Source organism: Sesamum indicum, linkage group LG14 (genome assembly GCF_000512975.1).
Source record: "Sesamum indicum cultivar Zhongzhi No. 13 linkage group LG14, S_indicum_v1.0, whole genome shotgun sequence".
NCBI lineage: Eukaryota > Viridiplantae > Streptophyta > Magnoliopsida > Lamiales > Pedaliaceae > Sesamum > Sesamum indicum.
In genome coordinates, this window is record NC_026158.1 from 391554 (window position 1) to 409655 (window position 18102).

At 34.1% G+C, this 18102-nt stretch overlaps 4 protein-coding genes across 4 annotated transcripts; 2 read left to right on the forward strand and 2 right to left on the reverse strand.

The window, feature by feature from the left end:
* LOC105176574 lies at positions 504-3702 on the reverse strand. Its single transcript, XM_011099427.2, has 5 exons — positions 3575-3702; positions 2845-2918; positions 1919-2076; positions 1240-1315; positions 504-904 (listed from the first exon to the last, which is right to left on the reverse strand). The coding sequence occupies exons 2-5, from the start codon at positions 2891-2893 to the stop codon at positions 708-710; spliced, it is 480 nt and encodes a 159-aa protein (XP_011097729.1). The 5' UTR covers positions 2894-2918; positions 3575-3702; the 3' UTR covers positions 504-707.
* Positions 5048-6883, forward strand: LOC105176575 (GDSL esterase/lipase At5g03980-like). Its single transcript, XM_011099428.2, has 5 exons — positions 5048-5497; positions 5589-5801; positions 5891-6039; positions 6167-6440; positions 6539-6883. The coding sequence occupies exons 1-5, from the start codon at positions 5212-5214 to the stop codon at positions 6745-6747; spliced, it is 1131 nt and encodes a 376-aa protein (XP_011097730.1). The 5' UTR covers positions 5048-5211; the 3' UTR covers positions 6748-6883.
* On the reverse strand, positions 6974-10333 carry LOC105176576 (farnesyl pyrophosphate synthase-like). Its single transcript, XM_011099429.2, has 12 exons — positions 10162-10333; positions 9204-9228; positions 8983-9098; positions 8758-8844; positions 8550-8666; positions 8372-8460; positions 8128-8179; positions 7886-7981; positions 7683-7727; positions 7522-7611; positions 7359-7430; positions 6974-7280 (listed from the first exon to the last, which is right to left on the reverse strand). Exons 1-12 carry the CDS (start codon positions 10270-10272, stop codon positions 7152-7154), a joined length of 1029 nt encoding a protein of 342 aa, XP_011097731.1. The 5' UTR covers positions 10273-10333; the 3' UTR covers positions 6974-7151.
* On the forward strand, positions 12648-16944 carry LOC105176577 (protein CWC15 homolog A-like). The gene is made up of 8 exons (XM_011099430.2): positions 12648-12788; positions 12912-13073; positions 14766-14857; positions 14964-15005; positions 15093-15177; positions 15419-15518; positions 16383-16483; positions 16590-16944. The coding sequence occupies exons 2-8, from the start codon at positions 12943-12945 to the stop codon at positions 16711-16713; spliced, it is 675 nt and encodes a 224-aa protein (XP_011097732.1). The 5' UTR covers positions 12648-12788; positions 12912-12942; the 3' UTR covers positions 16714-16944.

Here is an 18102-nt window from a genome sequence, read left to right on the forward strand (position 1 = left end):
CAACACTTATTTCATATACATTTTTAATATTTAAAGATGGGATAAATTATAATCAAGATTTATTATAATTACAATTACTCACCATCTTGAAAAATTACAATTTCTTTTAAAATTAAAAATCATCTCACAACAGCCCCTTATAAAACAACATTTGTTAGAAGGTCATTAATTTCAAAAGAGTGGTTATAAATTTTCAACAAAAAATAAATATTTAAAATTATAATAAATTTTAAGAAAAATTGTAGTAATGTATCCTTAAAAGATTTTATTTATGCAAATGCCAAATAATAATGCATCTCCAATTATGGTCCATGGATCAACAAGTTACGAGTATGAATAAACATCTCTTACAAAAATAGATAGACATTAATACACATTAACAACCGCAGTTACGAGCTGAGCAGCCATACCTGATCTGCCTGCAGCCGGCAGGGATAAGGCTGCAGGAATTTTGAAATTTATATATAAGCCGAAATATTGAGCCCTTACTTCTTCTTTTAATATTAACAAAGAAAAAGAAATATTGAAGACTTCATCAATAGTGTTATTTCTTCACTCATAAGTTGAAGAAACGTGGTACTCTGCTGCCAAAGTCATGAGGGCAAAAAATAATTGATACTTTCAAACCATACTGTTAGATGTTGTCCCGAAGCAGCCAAAGAATCGATCAGAACAGATACAAGTAGCTATATATAATCTATGATCTCTCATCTTCTCCTTTCATCCTGGTACGGTCCTTCGCTTTCTTGGTCCCTTAGGAGGCCCAAGAAAGCAAGGAAGCCAAAGAAAAAGAACCCACCGGACCAGTGGCCACCACCACCGCCTCCACCACCACCACCATCGCCATCATCACGTGGTGGAAATCCCGTCCCGCCATCATCAAGTTCTGGGGACTTCTCTTTTCCTGAAATTCATTTAAACAGTTAATCAACAAAGATATTCTATATCCGCATATTACATTATAGCAGAAAGCAGATGAAAATAAAAACAGTGTTACATCGATCACATGATAAGATTTTCTCAGAACTGCAAATGAATCTGACAGGTTGTTGCAGTCTTTGAGCTGGTGTTATCTAAAAGAGTCGAGCTAAAGTAGCATGATAGTTTTACTTCCAAACTGAGGTAGAGAATCATAAATTTTTCCACTATTCATCTTGGCTCAATTCTTTTCACCCAGAATGTGTAGCCACAATAGGCAGCACAACATAAGACCAAGTCAAATGAAAATGTGGTCATTACCTTGGATAGGTGCAACAGTAATGGTAGATGATTGACGTGTTACTGTTTGGGTTTGCTCTGCAGCACATGTCGCGTTCTGCAGTAAAAAATAAGATAATCAGAAATACAGGCCTTTCCATTAGCTGTAGATCCAAAGTAACTCCAGAAATAAAAAGATGAACACTCCAGCAAGTTACACATATTACATTAAGACTTTAGCCAGTAGAAAATGAATTCAGCAACTGCAAGTCTCACATGCAATATTGGGGACTTCAAAATGCCTTTCCACATCTTTTTGTGAAGTCCATAAAGTTAAACTAATACAACTTCAGGCAAAAAGCTTGAAAACAATGCAAATCATTTCAACACATCACAAGAGAGACAGAAAGAAGCAGTACTGTAGCACCAATAACTGGAAACTAATAACAAAGTTACTGCCCAGACCTTACCTTGCACACCAAATCTACCATATCTCAGCATACCAAAGAGGAGGAAACCAAGCCCCTTTTAGACTTTGAAAAATCAAACTAGATCAATTTTGGCAGGTCCATGGATAAAATTAAAGGAAATAATAACTCTCGATACAAGGAATAAATTCATTTTGTAAACAGACTATTCCTTTCTAAGGATATAATCATACTAATTATCACAGAATAAAAATTCTTGTGAGCATATACAACACGAGAGGAAGTAAAATTACCAGAGCAGCACAACATATTACAGAAGCATGCTTCACTCGAGAAGCACTAGAGATACTTCTTCTTTGAACAGGATGATACTGCATGCGAAGAGGCTTGAGTCCAACTGGACTGGACCAGACATTCTTCTTAAACTGCAACCGTTGTTCTACTGGTCGAACTGTGAAGAGAGAATCAAATTTATATTAGATCCAGCACTATGAAAAATATAACAAGATTAAAATCACATAATCCAACTAATAAATAATCTACATAAGTCGCAATATCAACTAGCATAAAATTCAAAAGTCACATGATTTGATTTCGTATGGAGTATCATTATCACTCTCAAATAGCTCGTACGCAATTCATTGTCCTCGTGGACATAAATACCATATGAGGGAAAAAGTTACAGAATCATATGAAGGTAAACCAATACTATAAATTGTTAAATACGAAATGAGTTGAAAGCACATAACCACTAAACCAGCAAGTCAATACTCTATAACCAGGAAATTTCATGTTCAGCAATGCTATTTAGAAAATGCAATTGACCATATGTTTGCTTACCAGCATAGACCTGGCTCATTGAGCATAAACTTGACTAATCAGTAGAGTGGGATAATTTCATCATGAGAGATCAACTCATGGTAAAGTGGAAGAGACTCTTAGAACTAAATGTTGGTCTTCTTCCAAAGATGAGATTACCATCTTATTAGTTTACCCATCCCAAACCAGACGAAAGACCACTACTGAGCAAAATATGAAAATTATCAGAGAACAATACAAAACTCAAAAGAGGAGAAGCCTTGTCTCATTATAAACTCAAGAAACAACAAGACCATCTGCAAGTATCAACAATTAAACAAAGTGGCAAGATATAATTCACACCCATGACATTTAACATATGTAGCTTCCCAGAGATGATAGAAGACAAAGATCCACATACCAACAGACAGCGATGTGATTGGACTGGCAACTGCAGCACTTAGTGACATCTCGACTCCAGTTAAATTATATCACCTGAAAAAATTCATAACTTTGAGATGGGAAGAGGGAGTACAAAACATTACTCAAGAAAATACAAATGTTTGCCTCCAAGAAGCTCCGAATTAGCTTGTATGTATACCAAATTAAACAGGATGTAAACTTGCTTCATGGAAGTTTCATATTATCCGGATACAAAAACTTTCTGATTAAATCTTTAAAAAAGAAGTGGGGGGTGTGTTCGATTCCTATGCCGACACCGAGCACACCGACCTAGGAAATAATGCATATGTACACATGAAAGTCTTTTGATTGTTAAGAGCACTAAACAACTTTCTTCCGTCGTATCAAACTTCATCAAAACGTTCACATACATCATCCTTAATTGAAGGCACCAGAAACATATGCCGGAGAACACACAATCAGGTTTTCGAAAAGAACCCCAAATCATCATGCCTCTCCGATATCCCTACCAATTTCAACTGATTTTTCGACCTATTCTTATCAAAGTAAACTCTGCTACATTTGATTATATCCGCCACGAATGATTTCCTAATCCAAAAATCAGAACACACACATCCACCAGATACATAAATAAAAAATTGAAACAAGTCGAGAGAACAAACACACACGCACACACAATCTTGAATAGAAAAGTAGGGCAAATTCCAATTTGGAAATCATGATTTAACCTGGAATCAGAGGGGAGAGCAGAGCAGCGAACCAGAGAAAACGAGAGAGGAGAGAAGGGGGAGGAAGAACGAAGACAACGAAGAAGATTAAGTACCCCTTGGCGCCGCGTGATTCGCACGTGCGTTTCCTTTTTTCTTAATAAATAAGTTTTCTTACTCTTTTTAGTTTTTTATAGAGATTTTCTTTCCCATAGACCATACGCTATGATATATTTTATCTGAAAAAATAGAATCCAACAAAAAAAAATTTATTTATTTATTTAGTATATTAAATGGCCCATTTCATTTCATATTTTTCAATTTTTATTTTGAGTTGTATTGCGAAAATAGTATTTTTCGTCCCGTAATTTAAAATCTTTTTATTTTTTATTCTATTGACTATAGAATTCTTATTTTTGATTCTATAATTTTAAATGAAATAGCACTTTCGATCTCATTATATTTTTTGTCAAATATTTAACGAAAAATGCTACGTGGTCATTAAGTATACAGACCAAAAGTGTTATTTTTTCAAATTTATCGAACCAAATGTGAAGATTTCAAAACCAATGAACCAAAAGTATAAAGACACTTACGATCACGTGGCTTTTTGTGTTATAATCGAAAAGATCCCACGGGGAAAAAATATTACTTTTTAGAAGTTATGAGACTAAAAGTGAGAATTACGTAACTAGTGAGACCAAAAAAATAAAATACTCTAAGTTATGAGAAGAAAAGTGTTATTTCTCAAAACTGTCTTCTGCAATTCATTTTCTATTATCATTGAAAAACTACGCAAGTTTACTATGTGTAAGAGTGGATTGAATTTTTTATTTACTAGGCGTGAATAAAGTTTTTTTAAAATAAATAAAAGGGTAAATTACAACGACCTTTTCTGAGGTTTCGCATAATTATGGATACCCCCTCGTTGTGAAATTATTAACACCCTCCTGATTTTAACGTTCGTTTAACAATTAGCCTAATTCGATAAGCTTTCATTCATATTTTATGGTAAACTGACCAAAATATCATTGTACATTAAAAATTATAATTTTATTTTTTTATTTTTTCGGACTAGGTGGATATTTTTTTTTTATAATTATTATTTTTTTTCATCCACCCTGTTCAATATTTTTAAAAGTTCTTTAATTTTTTTTTTTAAAAAAAACAGTAAAGGTAAAGTTGACAATTTCATACCTCCATCCAACGATTACATAATTTTTCAAATATCATGGGGTATTTGTAATTGATCAAACGATGAGAAGGCATTCGTAATTATAACAAATTTCAGAGAACATAGTTGTAAGTTATCCTAAATAAAACGAATAACATAATCATTATTTACATAATGTTAAATATATTAAATGAAGTAAAAAATACAATATAATTTTAAAATAAAAAAATCCAAGTGTGTATTAGATGCCCAACACCACTAGAGCTTGGACTACATTACAGTTGGAGGAAAGGACAATGACTGGAGGACTGAATTTCTAATCCAAATGGGACTGTATATGGGATGTTTGTTCTACTACTAATACTACTACTACTATACTCTTAAACATATATATATATAACACCAAAGCATCCATCCTTGCTCCTACAATCAATCATCCTGACATTCCACATATACTTTGTTTCAACTACCTATCTCTCCATCAATGGCTGCTTCTTCTTCTTTCATGAAGCTACTTCTCCTACTACCCAATATTCTTCTTCTTTGCTCCTTAGTTTCCTTTGTTTCTTTTGCTCACTCTCATCCTCTCAAGATTTGCAACTTTGATCAAATCTATCAACTCGGAGACTCCATTTCCGACACCGGGAATTTGATCCGGGAATTCCCTATTGGCTCCTCCACTTCGTTCGCTAGACTACCTTACGGGGAGACCTTCTTCAAGAACGCTACCGGTCGTTGCTCCAATGGCCTTCTCATGATCGATTACATAGGTATGTTTAAATCTTGAATCATACATGTTATTATTCTTGAATATTATTCATCCATGTCTTCAACTTGACATTGGATTGTCTCTCTCTATAGCATTGGATGCGGGTCTACCTTTTCTGCCAGCCTACAAAGACAGAGATGCAGATTTCAAGCATGGAGTCAACTTTGCGGTAGCCGGTTCCACAGCGTTGCCCTCTCACGTTCTGGCTGCTAAACACATCTTGTCTCCGGTCACCACCAGCTCCCTCACCATACAGTTGGGCTGGATGTCCACTCACTTCAACTCTATCTGCCTTCATCACAGAGGTATGTTCCTTTAATTCCTACTTAACTTCTCATCATCTTCATCTTAATTATACCTACCTACTTAAAACATCAATCATGATGATCAACAGAGTGTGCTGAGAAACTCCAGACTGCTCTTTTCATGGTGGGAGAAATCGGAGGGAATGATTATAACTACGCCATCTTCCAAGGTAAAACGATGGACGAGTTACAAAGCATGGTGCCTGAGGTTGTCCATGCCATTATCAATGCTGTCAGGGTAAGTTCCTTCAATATAATATGTTATAACTATTGCAATATTATTCATTTCTTGTTACATGCTAATACTATTCTTATAATTAAAAAACACCTACATTCGTCTGACTCTACTTCGCAATTTGATGCAGAGAGTGATTAGTTTCGGTGCAACAAGAGTGGTGGTGCCTGGAAACTTCCCCATCGGCTGTCTCCCGATCTATAAAACAGCTTTCCACACCAACAAGTCGGCAGCATACGATGAAAATCGATGCCTGAAGCAGCTGAACGACTTTGCAATGTACCATAATGAACAGCTGCAGCAAGCCATTGAAAAGCTGCAACAAGAGCACCCAAATGCCATCATAGTCTATGCTGATTACTACAACGCTTATCAGTACCTGCTCCACTTCGCCAAATCTCATGGTATTTGAACACACAACTTAGAACAACAACAACAAAGTTAGTACGTAGCTAGATATTTGTGAAGTTTATTAGATAAAATAATAATTGTTGTTCAACAGGGTTTGATACAGAAAGGGCTTGCTGTGGGAGTGGAGGCAAATACAGTTTCAACATGACAAGAATGTGTGGAGCTCCAGGTGTCGGTGTCTGTGCGGATCCGGGTCGGTTCTTGAGCTGGGACGGGGTCCATTTGACACAAGAAGGATACAAGATAATGGCTGGGTGGCTGGTGCATGACATCTTCACCAACCTCCACTGCCATTTCTGAGCCACTATTAATATCTGTTCTTACAACATTGTGGTCAGTGTTTAGCTGTCTGTTTAGTATCAGTAGTCATGTGGTCTTAGATAGATTTTAATATAGACGTTATGTGTAGTATTTTTCTATATTCTGGGTCATATTTGGTGAAAAAAATATAGCAGAAGATTGATGCTCAGTATTCAGCAAACTAACTTGCTTTATTTACTTCATTAGGACTTGAAGCAAAATACTGTTGATAAATAACTCCTTTGTCATAATATAACATTGATTGTACAAGCACAAGTACATTCATCTGATCATTGTCTTCAAATTGATCACTTGAACTCACGGTAACGGTGGCCTAGATATTACAGAGTATTCTCAGGTAGAAGTCGAGCTTCTCTCGGTCTTAGATGCATTAGACCAAAGTATTACTCTTGCCTCTTATAAATCTTCTCCAAGAACGATTTCAGCACTGCTTGCACCGCCTTGCTAGGATGAGCTTCAATTGAGTTTGTTATCTTCTCGTAACTCGTCCGTTCGTACTCCAGATAAGCATCCTACAAATTCAACAAATAGTCATTCAATGTTTTTCGCTACTTCTATTGTGATAAAGAATAGTGGTAGGGGAAAGAAACCTGAAGCTTGAGTGCTTCGTATAGTTCTTTGACTTTAGCTACACAGACAGGATCGTCCTTTCCGTAATTCTCCTGAAAGGAAAAGCTCGTTGGTAAGCAATAACATCAGGAACAACATGAGAATCGAATAATATAAATGATTTTATTTGTGTTTGTATCATACATAGAGAGTTTTCTTCTGGTCCTCATTGCAGAGCTCGAGGGCTTTCACTACCAACCAAGAGCACTTGAAATCTTCAATGTCTGTCCCTATCTGAAAATGCACAAACAGCATAATCTATATTCCGGACTGAGATTGATGGCCGTATACATTCAAAGATTTACCTTGCCGATTGTCTCCGGATCACCAAAACAATCTAGATAGTCATCCTACAAGAATCAGGAACATGTGATCTATCATAGTTCCAAACTCAGAGCAGAATCTATATCAAACTTATGAGGTTTTTGTTTCATGAATTATGTGTCGAGTAACATGGGAGTTTCGAGTTTGTCGAAGGTATAAACTTTATGTAGCAAGAATCGCTTACCTGAACTTGAAAATAAATACCCATTTCAAGCAGCGTTTCCTTCACATTGACATGATTGTCCAAGTTCTCACCAAACATAAGAAGCGCGCATGCCACCTATTACGGTTCACCCAAGTCACATTTAAATTTGACCAAAATGTGATAATACCTAAGGAGATTAAGAGGATGACAGAGTACAAGTTGCTTTTATTCGTCAAATTGACAGACAGCTATATCCTCCGCTGGAGGTAGAGTTTACTCACAGGAAGATAAAATGAGTAATAGGCAGTTTTGTACTGAACAATCCGACGATGCCTATGTAAAAGGGAAGAATCGGTATAAGTAAAACGATAAGTTACAAAGACAAGATTGAAAAAGAAGCACGAAAGTATGCTTGGTTATATGGAACTACCAAAAGGCATTATAGTTTTGGTAGTGTTGTTCCAACTCCAGAGCAATATGCAGCCAAAAATGGATCTAGCAGTTACAGACTAAATTCATACTTACAATGACAATGAGTACTTTGACAAGTCTTTCTCTCCAACGAGAGTCGTGATTAAATCTATCATTTGTCCATGTGTCGTCTGAAACTCCACCTGTTAAATTATGGCATAATATAAGAAAAGGAAAAGGAATCATCCTTGGAAAAGAAATTCGACTTCCCATCCTAAGGATAGAATCGCACCTCGTTAAATAAATCCAACAGATCCACGTAATAAGGCTTTCCTTTAAAATGCTTTTTGAGAATTCTTGAGATATGGTTGCGGAGTATTAACCCATCATTTACAGCTATCATCCCAACCTTGGAAATAATTGCAAACAATATTGTTAGTCATTAGAACTTAGCATTCGTTAACATTCTTGAGTAAAGGAAGACGACAGGGTATGAATACCTTGGGCATTCTGAACCAACAAGGTTGACCACGCCGTGTATGAGAGCCATCCATAATATCATCAAGAACAAGAAAATAAGATTGAAGCTGTACACACGTAATTTTCTATTAGTAACCCATGTCAAAAGAAAACATTTAGAATGAAACTGCAAAGGTCACACCATTATCATGATATGGACGTAAAAGACTATTATAGACAAACTGACGCCATTAAATTTGTCATACCCACTCAATGCACCATCCAAGTGAGCATGCAAGAAACATTTCATCATCAGTAAGCTCTTTCCCTAGTTTCAGCAGCTTATAGCTGTCAACAACAGAGAGTCCTCGGTTCAACTTTCCTGTAAGAAGAGGAAATACAAGAGAGGAAGAAAAAGTCATTCCACATAGTTAGAATCAAACAAAATTATCCGAATGTTAGATTACTGCAAACATTTGAAACCCACCTCCAAGAACATTGTAATCCAACATCTGTAATAAAATAACCACATGGAAATGATTAGATGAATAGGAGCCAATACATGTCTCAAATGAAGGCTATGGAAACATTATTAAATGTTCCAACTCTCAAGATCCAAGCAGAAACATATTAGTTCAACTCAAAGCAATGCATATGTAAAGGGGCAGTTCAGATGCACTTGGGAGCACAAATCCAGCAAAAATAAAACGCACAAAGAGAAAAGATCTTGATGAAAACAATTTCATCTTCATACAGCCGTGTTTTGAGTTCCTAAACACACAATAGCAATCTGCCCTGATCAAAACATGTCACAGTCATAAGTTTCTGTTCTCTTGTCAGTTATGATTAACGACTCGTGTTTCAAATTCTCAAGTAACACCAATTGGAAAACTGATCATTTCTTTTTCAATACATAATCCGATATAATTCAACCCACATCTTTCTTCATTCTCTTTTAAATATGAAACTCCACCAGAAAGTCCGTCTATTCGGATTATCTACCTATTAACCAGTTCCCAAATCATGCAAATTATGCTAACAAGCCCAGAAAATCTGTGTATGCCAGTGTACTCTAAATAAAGATCATATCATCTATACTAATACAAAGAAACACGCACTTTTCGCCCACAAACGGCCGCCAGTACACCAATTCTTTTGTTGCTAAGTTTGTTTTCTTTTCTTTTTTTGCCAAACAAAAAACTGAACCACATTTACATTCATTCTTCTACACAAAACTAAAGCCGCTAACAGTTAACAATTGTCTAAAAGCCACCGCCAGCAAACCAACAACAGAGACCACTGGCTCAAAGATAACGAACAATCGATCACAAACAAGATTCAAAAAACTGAAAATTCTTGAAAAGAAGAGACACACAACTCAAAACTCGAAAATTGCACGCACTGAAGCTATAAAACACGCAGTAACGCGCAAAAAGAAGAGTTACCCGCTCGACCCAGTGACGAGAATCATCGGTGAACTCGAAATCCGGGTCATTCAGCAGCTCCGACTTCAAGACAGAGTAAACTTGCAAGAATCGGGTCTTGAGGTCGGTCATAGTCGATTGTATGGCAAAACCGTGATGGATGAGTTCAACCAAGTTATGTAGAAAACTCTAAAATGCATCTCCGCTCAACGTGTCAACTAAGAATAATTTTTTATTTTAAGGGTAAATTTATGTAATAAAAAACTAAATACTTATAATTATATTACAAAAGTATGATAATTTATCTTTATTTTGTAATATTTTCATATTATATATACATATTATATTTTTTTTCTTAATTATAATTTATTACTTACCGTATTAACTATAATCATTATATTTTGGTAATACGTCCATTCACATACGTTTCAACGGGCAAGATCATTTATTTTTAAAATTTATTATATTAATTAAAAAATTATAATTAATATCATCTTATAAATTTCTTACCTTATTTTTTCTAAATATTTCAAAATTTTATTTTATTTTTAATCATCTGAATAAGCGTGATATAGCAACTAATATAACTACCTTAAGGCACATACATTATTAGCCCACATAACGTCTAAATAGCTGTCTTGTTCAGCATGCTTTTTTGAATAAGATTCAATTCATTGTAATATAATTAATTATATTCGAACTCAATCAGTAAATATATTTAAAATAAATAAATAAACAAAATAGTATTATAAAAAAATCTATATAAACTATACATCTACGTATGTAAAACTCGAACCCACAATATTTGACCAATGTAATTAATTCCGAAAATCAACTACAAACTCATTGAAGTTATCGTGCAACAATTAAGATTGTGGTCCATCACACTTTCCTATAAGCCTAATGCAACTCTCAATCGTACGGATATTTATCTTATTTTATATTATATAATACTTATTTAACTTATTGATTTTCACTATTACTAATAATTTAATAATATTACTGAAAACATAATAAATGGGTTAATTATACATAAATCTCTTTTAAAATATAAATTTTTAAAAGGTTTCAAGTACACTGACACCCTTTCCGAAAACTCTCCTTATTACACTTACCCTTTTACGTTAGAATTTGGACACAAAATATTGACATCAGCAAAAAGGTTATATAAATTTTTAATTTTACTCATAATTTAATATTTCCTCAATAATATTTTTTATACTAGTAAGGGTGTGAATATAATATATATATATATACAAAGTAAAAAAAAATTAATAAAATATTGTTCTCGAATTATAGCCATTAAATTTAAAGCAGCCATTGATGAGGAATCTAGTCATTGTTTGGTGCTTCTTTTTGCTTCCTATATGTAAGGTGAGGCTAACATTATTGTTGTGTTTATTTTTTAAAAATGTCTTATTCAAATACTTTATCTAGTGTTTCAAGAAATAGACGCAGTACATATATAGAAAGTAAAAATATAAAAAAAAAAAAGTACAAAAACATGACCAATGTTTTTCATTTATAAACTAAATTATTTTACCCAATGATTTGGTAATAATATTTTATTATAATCACACTATATTGACTTTGTATATTATATTTACACCTTATAAATACAAAATTATTATTAAAAGAATATCGAATGAGGAGTAAAATTTAAAATTTATGATTTTTTTTGTCCATTCAAATCTTAATTAAAATAGTTAATTGTAAATCGAGAATTCTCAAAAGGGATATAAATATAATTTTAATTTTTATTGAAATATATAATTTTATATTTTTAAATAGAGTTTAATGTAATTAACCATATAATAAATCATTAACTTATTATCAGTGTAATAATGTTGAGAACGGAAATTTAGGTGGCTTTACAGGTTGGATTGAATTTTCTATTACAAATTTTATATTTTATATATACAATAGAAAATCCAATTAGATTGACGAGCAAAGTGGCATATTTATGAGGTGTCTGCAATAATTTTTTATTTTTGTAGTCGGAATAAATTGTAAAGAAAAATTATAAGCTTAATTATAGTAAAAGTTGGTTGTGTTTGAAAATAATTTTAAAAACAAAAGTTAAAATTAGAATGTGCAGTAAAAAGACTTAATATGCGCAATTTTACGAAGAAATTTAATTTAAATAATTCAAAATAATATAAGTAAAAATTTAAAATATATATTTTTTGAAAAAAATATTTTCAATAAAGAGTTGTAAATGCTTAAATTAAACTATTGCAAATCTCTCTGAATCGAGTAGTTTGTCGAGACGAAAATTTTATGGTTTATATAGAAAAAAATATCGTAAATGATGTATAATATAATTTGTGAAGATACGGTCATATGACATTCGGGTCGTGTCGATATATAGGTATTTTATTTTCTTCAATAATAGTTATTTATTATATTTATATATTTGTTAATAATTAATGTATATTGATTGTGAATTTACGATGTAATTCTAATTAATAAAAAAAAAGAAAAAAAAAATGGTTGTAAATGTTGTTGAATTTTATCAAATGATTAAAGGAGGCCGCATCAACATGTAACCGACATGAAAACGGTAAAATCCGGAACTGGCGAGCCGCTTTTTCGTCCTACCTATTCATTTTCTTGTCTTCCTCTCTCATTGTGACATCAAATTGAAGGTAGTAGAAACCCTAATCTCTGTCGATATTGTTTGGAATTTTTGATCTTTTATTGAACTTGAGGAGAAGACTATTGACTCTCTGAATCTTGTTTTTGGTGATCACGACTTGGTCGGTTTGCAGAATCGAAGTTTGAGCGATTTAGGGTTCCGATATGACGACCGCGGCTAGACCTACTTGGGCACCCGCGAAAGGTGGGAATGAACAAGGGGGTACCCGAATATTCGGCCCATCTCAGAAGTATTCGTCCAGGGACATTGCTTCTCACACTACCTTAAAACCCAGGTTTGTTTTTCGCCTCCGTTTTGGTGTGTTCTGCTTTTTCATTGTATTAGGTTTACGTTTTACTTTTTTCTTGTGGGGTTTTATGGTGTGTTTGATCAGTAATTTATATTGTTTTTTTTTTTTGTTTTTTTGCTTATCTGTTCAACTCCGTGTATGATTGGCATCTAAAACATTAATCTTAGGGATCTTCATGTTATTGATGTTTTAACTAATCCTCTTAAAATTTATGGTTTCCTATTTTGTTTTCTTGAATATTAATTGAAGAGCATATTGTTGAAGTGAAATCAAAAGGATTCTCTGTTAATTGCAAAATTGACTACAGTAAAACCTCTATAAATTAATAAACTCTCTAAAATAATAAAATCTTCCGGTCCCGACTTGGGCCTTTGTAAAAAATCATCAAATTCGATAAGATTGATAATAATTTTCCGAAAAATTCCTTTATAAATATTAGGTCCCATTAAAACTCTAAATTAATAATTCATAAATATTATAATTATAAATATTATGGTAATTTGCTCAATTATGAAGTCTGTAATGCTTTACGTATTGGATCATTCATGGATGATTTTGCGATGCCTTTTAGATGAGAAGACATGGTTGGGTGTTATGAATTATTTTATTTTCATATTAAGATTTATATAGTATATGTTTTCATTCATCATAACATGAATATATTTAATTGGCTATAATAGTTATTTAAGTGCAACGAATTAATGTAAACATATATGTTTAAGTAATTCCAATGAATTGATACATGCATCTATAAATATAATAGTTAATTGTATAAAATGAATTGATATTATACATGAATATATTTAATTAGTTACAAAAAATTTGATTGATGCATGAATATAATCAATGAAACATATATGAATTCATTTATTTTCAGTACATATGTACTAAATTTGCTGAATTTAAAAAGTCTCTCTTTTAATTAATAAAATATTAATTTATCGATAAATTAATATCTCTCTAAATTAATAAAATTTCATGGTCCCAAGGTTATTCATTTATAGAGGTTTTACTGTATTATGTTTTGGGTAGTCTGCTCAATTGCTTGGGGTGATGCTTGCAGCATGTTTTCTGAGATAGCATAACTGTGTATCTTTTGAGAAATTTCTACTAGGAGAATGGGGAAGGCACCACAATCTCTTCTCCACAGATTCTCGCCCACACATTCATCGTCAGTATCTTTCAGCATTACTTCGCTTGCAGACTACTCAGTTCTTATGCAAAGCTCAACAAACTAGTTGAAGGGCGGAAAGTTTCTCCTGAACTATCCACTTAAGTGTTCTTGTTTCATTTATCATGTTGTTTAGATGCTATCTCGAATATTTTTTGCCCTTCAACTAGTTTGTTGAGCTTTGAATAAGGCCGAGTAGTCTGCAGGCGAGGTAATGCTGAAAGACACAGATGGTGGTGGTGGTGGTGTGGGTGGAGATTTGATAGAAGGTTGTTTACAGCAGGTTTTCTGAGATATAAGAAGCATCACTGTGTAACGTAAATTTAATATTTTCTGTTTATTGTTTCCATTTAAAATTTGTTTATTTACTCATTCATATTGGTAGGATAAGTTAACTTTGAATGTATTCCAAACATGAAAACAGCATCAGGTTTTCTATTCTTGCATTATTTTGTGGCAATGTTGTCCAACAACTTTTACATTTTCCTCTTGATGCTTTGGCACAGAAAGGATGGACAAGATACCCAAGATGAGCTGCAAAGGAGGAATCTCAGGGAAGAACTAGAGGACCGGGAGAGGAGGCATTTCTCATCAAAGGGTAGTGTCTTATGAGATAAACTAGATTTGGATAATTTGTCTTCCACCTTTTTAATTGCTTGCTTCACTGGTTCCTTTCTTGACATGGCACTTCATTTATGTTACAGAGGATAGAGATCGTCGGAAGGGAGCTCATCTTCTTTTAGAAGGTAAATTGTTTAAAGTTGTTGAATAAAGTAAGTACAGATAGATTTTTGGTGGTAGCTACAGTGGTAATTATAAACCTCTATTTACAGGACCTAGGAGAGAAGTTGAAGACCGCATTGTTCCACGAAGTGTGGACGCTGATGATGCCGATGTGGATGTTCAGAGTGATGATAGGTTAGTATTTTTGCTGATGTCAATGCTGCTTCTTACATATCTCCACTGTAGCCTTAGTGCTTCTTACATGTGTACTAACATATTTTTACTGACTCAATTAGATAAATGTCTACCTGTTAATGGACTGTCTTTTCAATCTCTTGCTACACTATTTGTTAATTTTTTTTGCTCTGTGAAACTTTTCTTTCTATTCTAATTGCAGTTTCTGGGTTCATAATCAATATTAATTATTTTTTCTTAGTGAGGAGGATGAAGACGATGACGATGGTGATGATGAAGAGGCACTTTTGGCTGAACTTGAACGTCTAAGGAAAGAAAAAGCTGAGCAGAAAGAAAGAGAAGTAAGTTGTGCAACATGTGGTTTTCCATAGATGTTCTCTTTCTAGTCCCTATTGGTTCATGCGTCTGTAGAGCATATCGAATTAGTCATTATAGAACATGTATGCTGGGAGATGCTTCATCATCTACTGATATGTGTGGCGATCATTTTTCTCTCTTGCATTATGAATGAGAAGAAGATAGGGGACTTTGTAGTCTGCATGAAAATTTCTTAAAATTGGTTTGAAAAAATTGATTCTATAAAAATGGCTTGGGTTAGGTGTTTGTTCAATCTTTCAATAGGTGATTGTGGAGACAAATTAATTTCCGTACTGACTTCATTTGTATATTGAGGGAAAAAAACAGCAATTATATATCACTTAAAATATTTAAAGAGGCTGTTCGATGTGATTCTCATTAGCATCTTCGTTTTCTGGTTGCGTGTTGTGTTGTATCTAAGTTTGAGGGGAACTAGAAAAGAAAAGAATAGGTACTGAAAATATTGCTGCAGCCTTTTTAAACTAGGATTTATGCCTTGGAATTGGAAAAGAATGACTCTCAAATCACTGAAAGCTCATTGACAAGGGCTAAAGTGAAAAAATTTGCCTTAAAAGCAGCTTGGAGGCACCTTTCTGAAATGTGTTAAAATCATGTTAATGTGTGTGAGCTGCAAATTGGAAAGGGACTGCTGAACAGTCTTGTACAAGTACAATTATGGTCCAAATGCGTGTTTGGCCACTTAAAAGCACAAACCAACAGGGCCAAAGATGTATTTTCCCCATGATATGTGCGTCTATCTCATATGGATCTTGCTCTGCTGAACTTGAGCTTACTATTTCAAACTGTGGTAGCACATGGAAATTTATGAGGTATTATCCTTGTGACAGGAACGAGAAAAGCAAGAAGAAGAGCTAAAAGCTAAAGAGGAGCAATTGTTGCGTGGAAATCCTCTGCTGAATAATCCAACTTCCTTCAGTGTGAAAAGAAGGTAATGTAAATTATCGTCGCTTGTGTTTCTCTCAGCTTTTGCTCTTCTTCAATCTTGTGTTTGATTATGTCGGCATAAGTTGTATCTGAATTTCTGTCTGTTCCAGGTGGGATGATGATGTGGTTTTCAAGAACCAAGCTCGTGGGGAGACGAAAACACCTAAGCGCTTCATTAATGACACCATCAGGAATGATTTCCATCGAAAATTTCTCCAGAAGTACATGAAATAACATTGTACGATCATTTTAGCTGAAGTACTGTCATAAATACTAGATTTAACTCACAGAATTACAGGCTATCTTTATTGAGATATGTCTGGGTTTCAGACTGCTAATGAATGACTCTGGTGTCAATCTGTGCTGAGACTTTTTCCTTGCCAAAAGGAAAAAAGGAAATCTGTATGTGTTGATTGTTTTGTTTTTTCTTTTCTTGTTCCCCTTTCTAAAATGTCTATTTGAGTAGTTCTCCTTGCATTCTCTTTACATCCAATTTAGACTGAAAACTACATAGCATTTATTCCCCCTTGGTTTCTCCCAAAGCTTAGAATAATGTTTTTCTGATACTATATTGATGCATGTGATGAGAGGATTGCACGGGTGGCTCTTGGTGCTTAAGTAGATGTCACACGTTACTAGAGATGAGTCATGCAGGTTTAGCATTTCTGCAGCAGTGCAGCTCATGCTGAGAATACTTTACTGAAGCTTGAAAATTTTGTATTTGTATGGGGCGTGATTTCTGGACATGTCACATTCTCATGCTTGTGTTGAGATCTCGTTTTTTTAGCTGTTGATAGGAGCGAGGCACTTTGTGTGAAAAGAGATACAGATGATGAGATGATGAACTTCTGGAGTTTCTCTGGCAGAAACTTGCGATTTGTGGTAGTGATCAGTTTGAACCTATTGGGTTTGCATTGTTTCTAGTCTCTTTCTAGGTTACATCCGTTCTCACTAGAGATGTACATTTCCCAGTCAAGATGTTAACCTGATGAGAAATTTGACAATATATAGCGTAGATGAAATTGTATCTTCTGATAAGCAGGGAGATCAGCTCCATAGGATCCGTTGCGTCTCTTCTTTACATTTGTTGTGCACAATTGCTGAAGCTGCACAGGCACCATGACTTCACAATTGCTTCTTTGCCATCAATTACATGTACTCGACAAGATCTAAGGCATGGCAGCATGGTTGATGGATTAATTTGGGAGTAAATGTTCTGGACTGCTTTCCCATGATTAATTTATGATGATTTGCTTTGTGCAATCCTTGTTAGGGGCATTTTCATTTGGCTGTCAACTTTCTTTTTAATGTATAATTTGCCATGATATCCATCCCTACCGGAATTACGTCGACTGAAAGTGAAGCCAAAATTGAAGCCCTCTTTAATTGGGTTGCGCACAAACTAACTATGCAACCACTGGGTCCAGGTGGGTGAAATGCCAACCACTCTCAAACCTTTAGTATTACTCAATTCTTGAAATGGAAAAAGCCAACAAAAATTGGAAGCATCAAATTTAACCAACTTAAAACAGAGCAAAAACCCAGGTCTATAGTTGATGAGTTCATCACAAGGAAAGGTCTGCATTCATTCACTTGCTTCTAAAGAAACAATAAGACGAAAGG

Bases quoted from the DNA above. Each gene is read 5' to 3' on its own strand.
- LOC105176574 (XM_011099427.2), bottom strand. From the start codon at position 2,893: ATGTCACTAAGTGCTGCAGTTGCCAGTCCAATCACATCGCTGTCTGTT. The intron at 2,077-2,844 runs GTATGTGGATCT...CTCTCTTCACAG, and splicing joins AATCACATCGCTGTCTGTTG to TTCGACCAGTAGAACAACGG. The intron at 1,316-1,918 runs GTAATTTTACTT...TTTTTACTGCAG, and splicing joins TAATATGTTGTGCTGCTCTG to AACGCGACATGTGCTGCAGA.
- LOC105176577 (XM_011099430.2), top strand. From the start codon at position 12,943: ATGACGACCGCGGCTAGACCTACTTGGGCACCCGCGAAAGGTGGGAAT. The intron at 13,074-14,765 runs GTTTGTTTTTCG...GCTTTGGCACAG, and splicing joins CACACTACCTTAAAACCCAG to AAAGGATGGACAAGATACCC. The intron at 15,006-15,092 runs GTAAATTGTTTA...CTCTATTTACAG, and splicing joins AGCTCATCTTCTTTTAGAAG to GACCTAGGAGAGAAGTTGAA.
- LOC105176576 (XM_011099429.2), bottom strand. From the start codon at position 10,272: ATGACCGACCTCAAGACCCGATTCTTGCAAGTTTACTCTGTCTTGAAG. The intron at 7,431-7,521 runs GTATGATACAAA...TTTTCCTTTCAG, and splicing joins ACCAGAAGAAAACTCTCTAT to GAGAATTACGGAAAGGACGA. The intron at 7,281-7,358 runs GTTTCTTTCCCC...TTGAATTTGTAG, and splicing joins ACGAAGCACTCAAGCTTCAG to GATGCTTATCTGGAGTACGA.
- LOC105176575 (XM_011099428.2), top strand. From the start codon at position 5,212: ATGGCTGCTTCTTCTTCTTTCATGAAGCTACTTCTCCTACTACCCAAT. The intron at 5,802-5,890 runs GTATGTTCCTTT...GATGATCAACAG, and splicing joins TATCTGCCTTCATCACAGAG to AGTGTGCTGAGAAACTCCAG. The intron at 6,040-6,166 runs GTAAGTTCCTTC...AATTTGATGCAG, and splicing joins CCATTATCAATGCTGTCAGG to AGAGTGATTAGTTTCGGTGC.